At 68.0% G+C, this 13,721-nt stretch overlaps 2 protein-coding genes across 3 annotated transcripts; both read right to left on the reverse strand.

Annotated features, from left to right (window-relative positions):
• Positions 1-500: 500 nt before the first annotated feature.
• TAC3 (tachykinin precursor 3) lies at positions 501-2,911 on the reverse strand. Of its 2 annotated transcripts, XM_030038028.2 has the most exons (5): positions 2,424-2,911; positions 1,491-1,610; positions 1,302-1,398; positions 1,159-1,182; positions 501-1,056 (listed from the first exon to the last, which is right to left on the reverse strand). In XM_030038028.2, exons 2-5 carry the CDS (start codon positions 1,593-1,595, stop codon positions 911-913), a joined length of 372 nt encoding a protein of 123 aa, XP_029893888.1. In that variant the 5' UTR covers positions 1,596-1,610; positions 2,424-2,911; the 3' UTR covers positions 501-910. The 2 variants fall into 2 exon arrangements, with proteins under 2 accessions (XP_029893888.1, XP_029893886.1); XM_030038026.2 differs by having other exon boundaries at positions 501-1,182.
• Positions 2,912-4,872: 1,961 nt separating this feature from the next.
• Positions 4,873-13,352, reverse strand: MYO1A (myosin IA). The gene is made up of 29 exons (XM_030038029.1): positions 13,312-13,352; positions 11,933-12,076; positions 11,669-11,784; positions 11,386-11,480; positions 11,182-11,286; positions 11,045-11,091; positions 10,797-10,860; positions 10,626-10,724; positions 10,430-10,533; positions 10,179-10,326; positions 9,964-10,082; positions 9,794-9,880; positions 9,621-9,686; positions 9,397-9,501; positions 9,013-9,075; positions 8,648-8,848; positions 8,199-8,425; positions 7,917-8,117; positions 7,725-7,818; positions 7,331-7,480; positions 7,146-7,214; positions 6,815-6,901; positions 6,482-6,556; positions 6,244-6,378; positions 6,024-6,130; positions 5,818-5,950; positions 5,589-5,741; positions 5,390-5,517; positions 4,873-5,075 (listed from the first exon to the last, which is right to left on the reverse strand). The coding sequence occupies exons 2-29, from the start codon at positions 12,053-12,055 to the stop codon at positions 4,952-4,954; spliced, it is 3,225 nt and encodes a 1,074-aa protein (XP_029893889.1). The 5' UTR covers positions 12,056-12,076; positions 13,312-13,352; the 3' UTR covers positions 4,873-4,951.
• Positions 13,353-13,721: the final 369 nt, after the last annotated feature.

A 13,721-nucleotide genomic window follows, 5' to 3' on the forward strand; every position in this document is an offset into this window, starting at 1 on the left:
ACGGACATGGGCACGGACACGGGCACAGACACAGAAACGGACATGGGCGGACACGGGCACGGGCATGGGCACAGACACGGACGGACACGAACACGAACATGGGCACGGGCATGGGCACGGGCGGACACGGGCACAGACACGGACATGGGCACGGACACGGGCACGGAGACAGACACGGACACGGGCGGACACGGGCACGGGCATGGGCACGGGCGGACACGAACACGGACATGGGCACGGGCATGGGCGGACACGGACACGGGCACAGACACAGAAACGGACATGGGCGGGCACGGGGATGGGCACAGGCGGACACGGACATGGGCATGGGCAACAGGCACGGGCGGACACGGGCACACGCACACATGGGCATGGACACGGGCACCTCTTCGTTTCGCGGGCAGGTGTGGGGCAGGGGCAGGTCGCTGCAGCCCAAGAGCACACGGGCCCCCGCCCCGGCCCCGCCGCCCCGGCCCCGGCCCCGTGGGCTGTCCCGGGCGTGCAGCGCCAGGCACGCCGGGTCGCAGCGCGGCGCAGCCAAGAGACAGAGACGGTCGGGGCGCGTGTCCCGCCGAGGCACGGGTGGATGTATACAGGTGTACGTAACCGGCCGGACAGTACAGGTACGGGTGCGTGTACGCGGGTGTTCGGAACGGCCCAGCTGCCGCCGGGGGCGGGGGGGCGCGTGCAGGGACACGCGTGCGTGGGTCGGAACGGCGGCAGCGCGGGCCCGGCGGCTCCCACCACGGCTCCGCGGCGGCGGAGCCCGGGACGCCCCGCCGGTACCGCCGTCCCCGGTGGCGGTGCCTCGCCCGCGGGGCACAAGGCACGGCCCAGGCCGGTCCCCGTGGCGGGGGGGGGGGGGCCGCGGGGGAGCGCCCCGTCCAGCCCCGCCGGCTCGGCCCGCGGCTCACGCCGCCCGCGGCGGGGCCCCGCCGGCCGCGGGGGGTCCCGGGGAGCACCGGTCGGACGGGCCGCCGCTCCCCCGCCCCGCCGGCCGCCCGGGCTCCGCCGCCCTCTTCCCCATGAGCCCCACGAAGAAGTCGTGCATGTCCCCTGCGGAGAAACCCGCCGTCAGCGCCGCGGGGCCCGGCTGCGGCGCCGGGACCGGAACCGGGACCGAGACCGGGACCGGGACCGGGACCGGGCGGGACTTACGCTTCTGCGGAGCCGCGGGGGGACCTGGAAGAGACCGAAGCGGGTGAGCGGCGCCGGCGGGGCGGGGACCGGGCCGGGCGGGACCGGACGGACCGACCCTCCGCAGCCCACCCTGCCCTCGCCCCCCCTCCCCCGGTCCTCACCGGCGTCCTCCTCCCGCAGCAGCTGCAGCACGGCGGCGTAGGCGGCCCCGGGGCTGCCGCGGGCTCTCCAGGGCAGCGGCTCCGGGCCGGGCATCCCCTGCGGGAAGCGAAGAGGGTGAGCGGGGAGGGGGGCTCTGGGGTTCCCGGGAGGTCCGCCCGCCGACTCCACGCCCGCCCCGACGGCCCTACCTGTGCGGGGGGCGCGGGGCCCGGCGGGGCGGCGGGGGGGCGGCGGGCGAGGGCGAGCGGCAGCGCCAGGACGAGTAGCGTCGCCAGCGCCGGGCGGCTTCTCATCCTCGGGAGGGGGGCCTGGGGGCAGCGGTCAGCGGCGGAGCGGCGGGGCCCCGGGCCCGCCCCGAGCCAGCGCCCCCTCCGCGGGGCGGCCCGAGACGAGCCCGGGACCGGGCCAAGCGCTGGGGAGGGAAAGCAGCAACACGGGAGACGGGGGGGCCCCCCCCCCACCCGTGTCTGCGGTCGGAGGAACCGCACCGCTTCCCGGGGTCGGTGGGGAGGGGGCGGTAAATTCCACTCCCAGCTGCGGGCTGGCAGCACTCTGCCAGCGTCCTGGGCAGGGGGGGCTGCAGCCCAGGGCTGCCTTACAGGGGTACGGGGGGGGGGGCACGCTATGGAGGATGCATCACAGAGGTGGAGGGGGTGTGGGGGCACATGGCTCCACTGTGGGCCTGGGGGTCCCGTGCCACCGCTCATGCCTGTGGTGCCGTGTTTGCACAGTCACACACCAGCCGGACCGTGCAAAGACGCACACGAGAGTGAGTGCGGGGACACCCAGCTCACACAGGCAGGCTCGGACTCAGTCCTGCACCTTCACCCCTATTAGCACACACACGTGTCCCCTGACACACACACTGGCACACGCACACTTGCTGACAGTCAGATCCCAGACCCAGACTTGCTTCCAGAGCCCTCCCCAAGCCCTCTCTGAATTCAAGCAGCATCTTTGCCTTGTCTCTCTTCCCGGCCTGTGCCCTCCCCAGCACCTTCACCAACTTTCCCCTCCTCCCTTCTGCCTTCTCCCAGCCCGAACTGGGTGAGGATGGGATACGGCAGCCCCCCCAGGAACCCCAGGAAGCCCCCAGGGCCAGGTGCCGCAGGGGCACAGACCTGCTGAGCCCTCAGGTGTCGCCCAGTGCAGAGCCGGGGGCAGAGCGACCCTCGCCGCTGGCGGCTGCAGAGCGGGAGACACGGCGAGGTGAGGTGGGCAGTGGCTGCAGGCTGCGACGATGGCTCTCCCAGCGCAGGCTCAGCCAGGAGGCGAAGTACCGGGGTGCTGGCTGCTGTGCGGAGTTAAATAAGGGGCTCTGCCCAAGGCACGGTGTGGGTGGGCGAGAGTAGAGCCGCCAATGGGGGCCGGGGGGGTGGTACCCCCACCCTGCAGCTTCACGCCCACGCAGGCACCGTGTCACCGACAGGCACCCGTTACACACAGAGTCACACCGCGACACAAGCGCACCCACGCAAGCACGCCAGCTCCCCACCACGCCGCAGCGCCCCGTGGTAGGGGCCAGCACACAAGCACCATGCCCACGCAGCCCCCGGCCCCTCCTTGTGCTGCAGGCATGGGGGACACGCACACCCGAGCACGACGCAGCCGTTGGCACGTGTGGGGACACACGTGGTGGGAGCGGTCCTGTCTGCCACACTGGCACAGTTGCTGGCGCTTGCTCTGCAGCTGGGCTTTGGGAGGTCTCACACAACAGCATGGATCAGCCAGGCTCCCACCACACACACACGATGCACAGGCATGCACGTGCATGCACACATGTGTTCACCTGCACACACATAAAACTCCTCAACTGCACATGCAAGCACACATGTGCCCATACACACACACACTCTCTCTACCGCACACCCTACCTGTCTCCTCCAGCCCCACTCCGGGGCTCCCGGCCTGCCCGGTCTCGTGCTGCCCACAGGGAGCCCTCCCGGCTCTGATGGGCCCCAGCAGCACCAGGTCCGGCCCCATATGCCCCTTTCCCCAGACGCCTCTGTGACCCAGATGGGGCCAGAACCACCAGCGCCAGCCCCCCCCGGCCCCAGCCCAACTTGGCCTCCGGGGAGCCCGGGCTTGATCCTGCATCCCAATCCCCCCCATCCCCAGCCACCCCAAGTGCCTCTGCGCCCTCGCCCCTGCCAGGAGGCTGGGGTGTGCAGAGATGGAAGATGGGGAGGAAAAGTCGGGGGGAACCAGAGGGACATGAGGGAAGGGGGAGCACGCAGGCCAATGAGCAAGAGCCGCCAACTTCAGCCTGAGCAACAGGCGGCTGCGCTGGCAGCTGTGGCAGCCCCACAGGAAGGCGGCCCGGCAGTGGCAGCTCACGTGGCAGCGCAGCCCGGGGCAGGGCAGCATCTGCAGTGCCGGGGACGTTAATTAAATCGGAGCTTGGCCAGACACAGCCTAATTAATTAATAACACCTACTTGTGTGGTGCCAAGTGCGACGCAGCCGCGAAGAGCTGCGGTGCCCCGGGCTGCGGCAGGCTTGTTTACGGCTTTCGCCCCTTGCCATGCACGGGCAGGAAGGTCCCTGTGCTGGGACGTGACACAGCCCACGGCGGGAAGCGGGGGGAGCCCTCGGAGCCGGGGCATGTCAATGCCATCAAGTGCCCCCGCGCACACGCACATGCCCCCCCCAGCTGCACACGCTGCCCAAGTGCCCTGGCACGCGTGCCTCCATGTCCCCGCCCCGTGCACGACAAACCGCATCGATGCTCCAGGGCCCACCTGGGAGCTGGTACTGATGCTGATGTGATGGGGAGCTGTCAGCTCCTGAAGGTAATGCGAGTGACGTGTGGGGACAAGGAAAAAAAAAAAAAAAAACCCCTCTCTGAGAGCTTGATGAGCACAGGAGAGAAAAGGCAGCAAGGGGGGTGGCTGCTGTGGGAGCTGTGCGGGGACCCCGGCTCCTGGGGGCTGCAGGACTGGTGGGGGTCCTGCAGGACCTGGGCTGCAGTGGTGGCACTGGGGCCGTGCGGTGGCTCCTCTCTGTCCCCCCGCTCTGCTCCGGGCCGCAGCCCCGGCCCCCAAATGCAGCTCCAGCGCCAGCCCAGGAGCCGCAGTGCTAGACTGGGGAGGGCTGCTGGTGCAGGGGCGCAGCTGGGCGAGGTGGGGGGTGCAGTGGGGAGCACCCTGCACAGGGGGTCCTGCAGCAGGGTGGGGGGAGACAGGGACAGCCAGTGCAGGCAGGCAGGTGCTGAGGACCTCACGTGCCAGCCACCCGCGGCCACCCAGAAATTGCCTCTGCAGCAGAGCGAGCTGCTTTCCCACTTAATGGGAAAAGTGGCTGCAATTTGGGGCCTTTCCAATCGCTGTCGAGCAGAGCGCCGGCCGCAATCAGGCGGCAGGAAAGGCGGGGGGCCAGAGTGGGGGGGTCCACCTGCGGCGCCAGGCTCTGCCCCCGCCCCTGCCGCACCATGTCCTGGGGCTTTGGCACGACTGGGTCTCCCTGTCTTGCCTGTAACGGGGGTACCTGCTGCGACGCCACCTGGGTACCGACACCAAAGCATCTGTTTAATGGGTTTGCAGCAATTCCTGGGTGGCGCAAGGACCAGGCCGGGCAGGGGGATGACACGGGGGGGGGGCGTGGGGGTGCCAGTGCGTGGGTGGGGGTCCTGGCAGGGGATGGCAGTTTCCTCAGTGGACCAGGACCTCCATCTTGTGGCTGCCCCGCTTCTTGCAGACGGGGACGTTGCTGCCCGTCTTGGCCGACTCCACCACGGTGACGGCCACATCGCCCTTCTGGAAGCGGGTGGAGAACCTGGGGGGGGGGCAGGCCGGAGGGGTGGGGTGAGGTGGGGACATGCCCAGCCCTGCCCCACCTCCTGCCCAATGAGCTGCCTTCCTTACACCCACCTCTCTGGGGCTGCCTGCCACAGCTGATGCCCCACCCTGTGGACCCCACCCTTGCAAGCTCCACCCCCACAAGCCTCACCCCGCCCTACCCCACCCTTATGAGCTCCACCGCAGACACCACCCTGCCCTGCCCTGCAAGGTCCACCCCTGCAAGTCTTGCCCCACCCTGCAGGCCCCACCCTTGGTAGCTCCCCCCCCCCCCCCCCCCCCCCCCCGTACTGGTCGGTGATGTGCAGGGGCAGGGCCTGGGCAGTGGTGTCCATGAGGGTCTGGTGCAGGCGGGTGATGAGCTCGATGAGGTGGTCGCTGACAAGCAAGAAGTCGCCCTTGGCTCCCCCTGTGGAGGTCTGTGGGGAGCAGGGGGTGTCAGTCCCACCAGGGACCCCCCGAGCCCCCAGGGATGCCCCTCCCCGGGTACCTCCTTGAGGTGCAGGGCCAGGAAGCCATCGGAGAAGCGGGTGACAGAGACGCTGCGGATGTCGCCCAGGCTGAGCACGGTCTTGGGCTGGGCGGCCTTGGGGTCGGCCAGGACCAGGTGCTCGGTGGTGAGCAGCAGCAGGCGCGGGACCGTCTGTGGGCGGGGGGGGGGGGGGTCAGCATGGCCCCGCACGCCCTCCTGGTGCAGTGGGGACAGGGAGGGGGCTCACCTTGCCGCTGGCTCTGTTCACCTTCCTCACAGTGTCGGCCATCACCAGCTTGTCCTTGGCCACAGCATGGAGCTTCTGGTACTTAGGGTTCTGCGTCAGCCCCAGGTACTCGCCTTGGAAGGGCTGCTGCAGGCTGGGGATGGAGACCATCAGCCGGAGCTGCCCCATGCAACCCCCGCCGCCCTAGCAGCCCCCAGCCCCAGCACCTTTTGGAGTAGAGCGTCTTCTTGTCCTTGAAGAGCTCGCTGGCGCAGAGCTTGGCCTGCAGCAGAGCCCTGCGCTGCGGTGTCAGCTGCTCCCGGTACTTCTTGCACTGCCGAGGGAGGGGGCGATTCGGTACCGCTGAAGACCCCCGGGTGGGGGCTGGCATGGAAGAACACAAGGTCCCAACCGGAGCCCCCCCACCTCCCCGCCCCCTGTTCCGACCTTCCAGTGGTAGAAGATGCTCCTCAGCTCCTGGTTGGCGTCGGCCAGGAACTTGTATGGCGCGGGGGGCCAGGTCCGGTCTGTCACCACCAGTGGCGGGAGGTTCCTTCCCAGGCTCACCAGGAACTTCTGCACCTGGAAGCAGCAACGCGGCAGGGGGTCAGGAGGGTCCCCAGTCCAGCCCAAGGGATAGGGGGCTTGAAGGTGCCGTGCCCCCTCTCCCCCCGGCCCCGCTCACCAGCCGCCGGTAGATGAAGTTGGCCAGGCGGGCGCTGGCTCCAGCACGGAAATACCTCCTGTACGCCCTGCGGACCTGCCAGAGACAGCTGTCAGCGGCGGCAGTGGTGCGGACGCGGGACCTTGCCACCCTCCCGCTGCCACCCCCCGTGGGACCCCGGTGTCCCTCCTCCCCCCGTCCCCGTTTGGCCCCAGCGGAGAGGACAGCTGCTCCAGCCCGACAGGGTGGGCAGGAGCCAGGGTGGGCAGACAGACAGACAGCCCTGGACACAGCGGTGTGGACAGCAGGACAGAGGCAGTGCACAGGGCCCCGCAGCTGGGCTGGCCCCGTTACCTGGTACCCTCTCCAGTAAGCGACGATGGTGGCGGCGGCTGCGTGACGGTGGCACTGGAACTTCAGCTCCCGGAGGAGCCGGCGAGACTGCGGGGGGTGAGACCCCGGGGAGCCCGAGGCAGGGGAGAGACCGACACAGATAGGGAGCGAGAGGGAGAGAGGCAGGAGAGAAGGATGGAAGATGGGGAGAGGAGATGAGTCTGGTCCCCCCATGGGGCACGTGGAGCCCCCACCCCCTCCCTGCCACGCACCCCCCACCCCGCTGCCCATTCTGCCCACGCTAGGAGACCTGCCGGCTCCGGCCAGCGACCGCGGGGTGCCCAGCCCTCACCTTCCAACCCCGCACGTGTGCCTGGATGATCAGCGCCGACCGCTTCATCTGCTTGTACTTGTTCTTTTGCTGTGGTGGGGAGAGCTGGGGTGAGCCGGGGGGCTTGGGAGAGCCATGGGGACCTGCCCAGGGGGTGAGGGATGGGGCAGGGGAAGTGCAGCCAGGACCTCCTGCTCCTTTCTCACCATGTGGCCCCGGAACCAGGCGGAGATGATGATCTGGCTCTTGCGCATCCGCTGGTAATGCATCCGGCACCGCCAGCCCCGAAACGTCTTCTGGATCAGGGTGGCAAGCTGGACCACGCGCTCCTGGCGCTGCCTCTCCAGGTCAAAGAGCTGGGGACAGCCAGGGTGAGCGCTGGGGTGCCAAGCAGGGACAGGGACCCCCGGCCGGGAGGCACCTCCGACGGCTGTGGCATCACCCAGGAGCCCCCAGGATGGGCTTGGGGCTGCTGGCAGGGCAAGGGGACCCGTGGGGCTGGCACCCACTCTGAGAAGGTCAGACCCTGCCCCACCTGGCAGCCCAACTGCTCCATAGCAGGGTCACCCCCTTGCCCCCACTCCCCGTCCCTGGACTCACGGTGCGTGGCGAGCGGATGAAGATCTTGGTGTGGCCGAATGCCAGCTCCTCGGGTGGGAACGCCAGCTCTGCCAGCAGCACCTCGGCTCCATCCCTGCACCATGGTGGGAGACGAGGCCGGTCACAGCCCCGCAGCCCCTGGACCGGGGAGCGGGCTGCCAGACGCGCCCACGGTCTGTCCCAGCCCCATACCTGTCGCTGCCAGCCCAGCGGGGCCACGTCCGGGGGCTGAGCATCTTGTAGCGCTCCAGGAAGGGGCCGTAGAGCTGGCGGAAGGCGTAGCCCGCCCGCCGTACCCGCACGTTCTCCATCAGCCCCAGGTACCGGATCTGCGCCAGCACCAGCTCCGGCGTGAAGAGCATTGCCGTTTTGGTCTCATTGGGCTTGATGCACCTGGAAGAAGCAGGAGCGGGCTGGGGGGGGGGGTCCCACTGGCACCAGGGCTGGGGTCGGGGGTCCCCCCAGGGCCGGTACCTTATGTAGTTGGGGTTCTTGGAGTAGAGGTTCTTCATCAGCGTCGCCACCGAGGCCTTGAACTGGAAGCCGGCGGTGGGGGGCAGCTTGAGGGAGACCTTCTGGGGGTCTCCCTCGGGGAAGAGGGAGCGCAGCAGCGCGTGCTGGGCGGCCCACATGGCCTGCGAGAGGTCACGGAAGAGCAGGTCATTGTTCTTCTCGATGAAGCCCGTCACGTTGTAGGTCACCTGGGTGCAGGAGCGGGGTCAGCGCTCAGCGGGGTGCATGGGGGGGCCGCGTTCGGGGAGGGAGGAGGGAGAGAGCGGGTTATGGTTCAGTGCCTCCGACCCCTTTCCCAGTCCAGCCCCACAGCTCCCGTGCAAAGCTGGGAAATGGACCCAAGGGTCCTGGCTTCCCCTGTTGGGGCCAGGGCTGTGGGTACCGGTGGGTGCCTGTGGCCGCTGGCAGACCTTGCCAGCGTAGTGGTGGATGCGGAAGCATTGTGGCGGCAAGCTGGCATCCATGACGCGCCGGGCGTTCTGTGTCTCCTTGCTTTCGTAGTGCTTGTGGGTGGCAAAGAGCTGGTTCAGCTTGATGAGGAAGGTGTCTTCATTGACCACACCGGGCCGTAGGCACTCCTCGTCCAGCATGGCCAGGATCCCACACTTGCTCTGCGCCGTGATGGACAGCGTCACCCCAAAAAGGCCCTGGCTCTGAGCAGCAGCTCCATCGAACCGGGGCTGCTCCAGGCTCTGCTCAGCCCAAACTTGTGCCAGGTGTGACGAAGGGGAGTTGGGACCCCAACCTGGGACCCCAGCACTGGGGGGCAACTCACGTTCTCGATCAAGTTGCAGATGATGCTGTTGTCAAAAAACTCCACCGGGGTCCACTGGATGCCCTAGGAACAGACGGGGGTCAGATGCACAGATCTTCCAGCCACATGGCACATGGACCACCCGGACCCTGCCCCACGGACACCCCCCCCCAGCTATTGTGGGGCAGGAACCGGACGTCTGGCCACGGGGACAGGGATCCTGAATCCCTCCCTGCCTTCCTGCTATTGAATCCGTTCCCGGCAGGGAGCGGGGCGAGGGAGGGACGTGCTGTGGAGCTGTCTCCGGCACTTCCCCATCCTCGGGGGGCCAAGGCTCCTTGGGGGCTGTGCTCTGGCACAGGTAGAAGAGCTGCATCCAGTTTGACCGGCACGGGCCGGGGGTACCTCTCGGACATATTCCTCCTGCTCCTCCTTCAGGGTCATCAGGATGAAGATCTGCTGCAGCTTCTCGTTGCAGTAGTTGATGATGAACTGCTCAAAGCCGTTGTCCTGCAAGAGAAGAGTCCTGTGTGGCAGGTTGTGCCCAAGCCCCCAGCCCTGCCACATGTCCCACCCGCTGCGCCAGACCCCCCAGCAGCAGGATGGGACCAGGTGGGCTCTGCACTCACCTGGAAGATCTCAAAGCCGTAGATATCCAGGACGCCCATCACCTTCCTCTGCTTGCCTGGCTTCACCTGGGGAGACAGTAGGGTGCTGAGCTGTGTCCTGGCCCTGTGCGGGGTGGAGGTCCAGGGCCCCAACCTGGATGGGGGGGCCAGTGCCTGTCATCCTGGGCACTCACCTGGATGCTGGTGTTGATGCGGTTCACCAGCCAGTCGAAGAGACGGCTGTAGATGTTCTTGGCCAGCGCGTCCCGGCCGTAGTAGCCCTGGGAAGAGGGGTGAGGGGCTCATGCTGGCTCCTGGGGGGCTGCCGGCCATCAGCCCGTGGGCAGGGGATGGTCCTGCTCACCTGGGGGACGCTGAGGGTGGTGAGCACCGTCTCGTCCCGTGCCTTCACTGTGCGGGAGCACAGCGCCCGCTCCAGCCTGCCAGGGTCCAGCCCGATCAGCTCGCAGATCTCCTGCAGCTCTGTGCAGGGAGGCAGCGGTGCCAGGGCCGAGCAGGGGGGAGGTGAGAGCCTCCCCCACCAACCCGCCCCAGGCCCATCCCCATCCCTGCACCTACCCTGTGGTTCAGCGATGCTGCAGGCCTCCATCCCGCTGGCCTGGTAGCTGCTGCTCAGCTGCACGTTGCCCAGCTTGAGCACCACTGCCGTCACCTCCAGCAGCGCTGTCACCTCGGTGGGCGAGAAGCCGATGATCCTCATGGCATCCTGGGGATGGACACAGGCAGCTCAGGGGGATGGGGTTGGCCCCAGGGTGTTTTGGGGGGGGGTGTCACGGCTTCCCTGCTCCCCAGGTCCTGGCCAGTGGTACCTGCGTGGCATGGAAGTTGGCCGCATCATCCATGCCGGGCAGGCCAGAGCTCTCCCGGTTCAGGTAGCCGTAGTGCCGGCAGTCCTGGCGGAGCTTCAGCTGCTCTGGGAGGTGGCAGGGAGGAGGCAGCTCAGCCATGGCCCCCCCAGGCCCCTGGTCCCCCCTTGGCCCCCTGTGCTGGGGCGCCTGGACCTACGGAGCTGCTGCACTGAGCCCCCGGCTAGGAGCTGGTAGAAGATGTGGAAATTCCTCTCGCCCTTCACGTGCCGGACGATGCGGGATTTCTCCAGCAAGTCTGCAGGCAGGGGTCAGCGTCACCAGCACGTGTGAGGTGGGACCCCCCCCGGGATGGGTGATCGGTACTCACAGTTGCTAATGACCCCTCCCAGGGGCTCCCCCTTGAAGTCGAACTCCACGTCCATGTACTTGCCCTGAGGGACGGGGCTGGGGTCAGGGCAGGGGGACCCCACAGCGGGTGGCAGCTCCACTCCCCGTGTCCACGTCCCCGTCCCCTGCCGTGCCTCCAGCCCCATCAGGGTCCACATGGACCTGGCAAGGTCTGGCCCCGCTCCCCATGGGACGTGGCTCCACCGCCCTGGTTCCCCGGTCACTTACAAATCGGGAGGAGTTGTCATTGCGGACAGTCTTGGCATTTCCAAAGGCTGCGGGGGGAGGACGGGGTTACAGCGTTGGTCCGGGGGGGCTGTGCTGAGCCCTGGGATGGGTGCAGGGTGCCAGGCGCAGGCACTTACCCTCCAGCACAGGGTTGGACTGCAGGAGCTGCTCCTTCACCTTGTCCACCTCCTCCCCTTTGCTGCACACAGCCGCCACGTAGGACATCACCAGCTTGCTGGCCTCTGCAAGCAAGGTGCCATGGGTGTCGGGGCCATGAATGCCTGCCAACCCCCTGAGCCCCTCACAGCCCTGTGAGCACCCGGCAGCAGCCCTGGCTCTACCTGTCTTGCCGGCCCCACTCTCGCCAGTGATGAGGATGCACTGGTCCCTGTCCCGGTCCCGCAGCGAGCGGTAGGCATCGTCGGCGATGGCATAGCTGGGGGTGAGGAGGGGTTAGAAGGGGGCTGGAGCAGTCCGCGGGCTTCAGAAAATGCTGTGGCTGTAAGGCCACTCCGAGCAGACTCCCCCAGACCCCCACGCCTCAGGCTCGCCCGTGCGTGAAGCCCTTGGCAGGATGCAGGGGGACTGAGGGCACCCTGGGGCTGCTGGGCTCCCTGTGCTCACATGTGGGGCCTCACAGCGAAGAAGTTGCAGTTGTGGTACTCCTGCACCTTCTCGGGGGTGTAGATGGGCAGGGACCGGTAGGGGTTCACTGAGATGACCACGTTCCCGATGTACGTCTGTGGGTAAGCAGGATGGTGTGGATGTAGGCCAGGAGGACCCAGCCCAGATCCTGGTGCCCCCCACTCCAGAGACCATATGCTGCTCCCCATCCCAGACCCCCCTCCCTCCCCGCCCCAGACCCCCTGCCCCTGGCCTGGTGCCCACGTAGATGTCGCTGCGGCGGAAGCGCTCCTGCAGGGTATGGAGCAGCGACTCCTCGGTCAGCGGGTCCAGCAGCACCAGGTCCCCAACTGCCGCGGCATCCAGCAGCGAGTTGGTAGCTTCCATGGCCGGGCGGCTCCGGGGCAGCTGGGGCGGAGCGGAGGGAGGGCTGTAGCCATGGCCATGCAGCCCCTTCCCCAAAACACCCCCCTGGTCCTCAGCAGCCCCTACGCCCCTAGCTGCCCCCTGCCCCTAGAGGCTCAGAAGGGCACCAGGGAGAGCGGGGTGCCCTGGCACCCAGGGGGCATGGACCCACTGAGACATGTGGCAAGGCTTGAAGCACCAGCTGAGCCTAGCACAGGGCAGGGCAGGATGCGGCCCTTGGCCAGCGGGATGCAGCTGGGACCTTGGCTGCTCCCTGACCCTGCCATGCCCCGCTCTCCCAGGCACTGTGCTGGGGCTGGCAGTCCCTGGGGACCAGGGACAAGGCAGCCACGCATCCACGACGGCAGAGAGGGCTCCTTCCCAGGACACCGTGGTGCCCAGGACCCCTTGGTGGGGATGGTGGCTCGGGGCAGGGGCAGGACAGTGTGCTCTTGCCCACCGCTGCAGGGGAAGCAGGGGCCAGGCCAGGAAATGTGGACACCTGGATCCTATTCTTGGGGCAGGGTTGAATTCAGCCTCTGCTTCCTCTCTGCTTCCTGGCAGGGGGAAGCCAGGGTGGGGAAGGGACAGGCTCAGGGCTGGGGGAGCCCAGGCCCCCCTGACAGCCCTGCAGCCAACAGCACCCAAGGGCTCTCAGGAGAAACAGTGCTGCTTTCCCCCCACACTCCACCCATCCCTCACCCATCTTTACAGAGCAGCTGCATTCCCTGGGGTGACCTTCACCCTCGCTTTACAGCCCCGGCACAGGCTGTAAACCCAGCCCCGCTTATCGGTGCCCAGGGAAAGTTCACGAGCGAGTAGGTGGGGAAAGATGGGGCAAACGGGGGAATGAAGATGGCTCCATCAGGAGCTGCCCCGCTGGCAGCAGCCTCCGGACAAGATGGCAGAGCCTCCCACGGGTCCCTGCAGCCTCCCCCTGCACAGGGCACCAGCACCGAGACCCCCGTGCTGCTGGGTGTGGGACCCCAGGGTGAGCACCCATGGGTGGGAACCAGAGCAAGAGCCCTCCTGCCCCAGCTCCAGGGCAGCCCTGGGCTCACCCCAGTCTTCCCCATGGTGCCAGGTCTCAGAGCTCCCCATGCCCCATGGATTGGGAGGTCCCCTGGGGTCGGGGCACCCTGGGGTCAGGGCTGTGGAGACAGGGTGCCCCCGGCCAGCCCCAGGGTGTGGGGGGGCTCGGGTGCTTCAGGCTGGGAGCAGAGGGGTCTGCAACTCACCTCCTGATCGCAGAGCAGCAGCAGCTCCTGGAGTAGCTTCAGCTGGGGCTGCCCAGGAGCCGGCTGGGATCAACTCAGCCCAGCTCAGCGCCCAGTGCTGGCCCCATCCAGCCCACGGAGGGGCGGAGGGCCAGAGGGACCTCCCTCAGGGCACCACACCCACTCACAGACAGGGAAACTGAGGCACAAAGCACATCAGCCAGCTGGGAAGAATCCTCAGGCTGCCCACGAGCCCCCAGCCCATGCCCTGCACACGGTCCCAGCCTGGCCAGGCTGCTGCTGCCGTGCCCCCCTCCCCACCCCAACAGCTTGTAGCAGGAACAAGCAGAGAATGTCACTTGCAGCCAAGCAAACAAACGGAGCTTCCTCCCAGGGCTGCGGGAAACCAGGGCAAGGTACAGAGGCTGGCA

Source organism: Aquila chrysaetos, chromosome 15, assembly GCF_900496995.4.
Source record: "Aquila chrysaetos chrysaetos chromosome 15, bAquChr1.4, whole genome shotgun sequence".
Lineage (NCBI taxonomy): Eukaryota > Metazoa > Chordata > Aves > Accipitriformes > Accipitridae > Aquila > Aquila chrysaetos.

Excerpts from the sequence above, each read along its gene's own strand:
- TAC3 (XM_030038026.2), bottom strand. The coding sequence starts at position 1,595 with ATGAGAAGCCGCCCGGCGCTGGCGACGCTACTCGTCCTGGCGCTGCCG. Across the intron at positions 1,399-1,490 it reads GCCCCGCGCCCCCCGCACAG|GGGATGCCCGGCCCGGAGCC; the intron begins GTAGGGCCGTCG and ends CGCTTCCCGCAG. Across the intron at positions 1,183-1,301 it reads GCTGCGGGAGGAGGACGCCG|GTCCCCCCGCGGCTCCGCAG; the intron begins GTGAGGACCGGG and ends GGTCTCTTCCAG.
- MYO1A (XM_030038029.1), bottom strand. The coding sequence starts at position 12,055 with ATGGAAGCTACCAACTCGCTGCTGGATGCCGCGGCAGTTGGGGACCTG. Across the intron at positions 9,881-9,963 it reads CCACCCTCAGCGTCCCCCAG|GGCTACTACGGCCGGGACGC; the intron begins GTGAGCAGGACC and ends CCCTCTTCCCAG. Across the intron at positions 8,118-8,198 it reads AAGAACCCCAACTACATAAG|GTGCATCAAGCCCAATGAGA; the intron begins GTACCGGCCCTG and ends TGCTTCTTCCAG.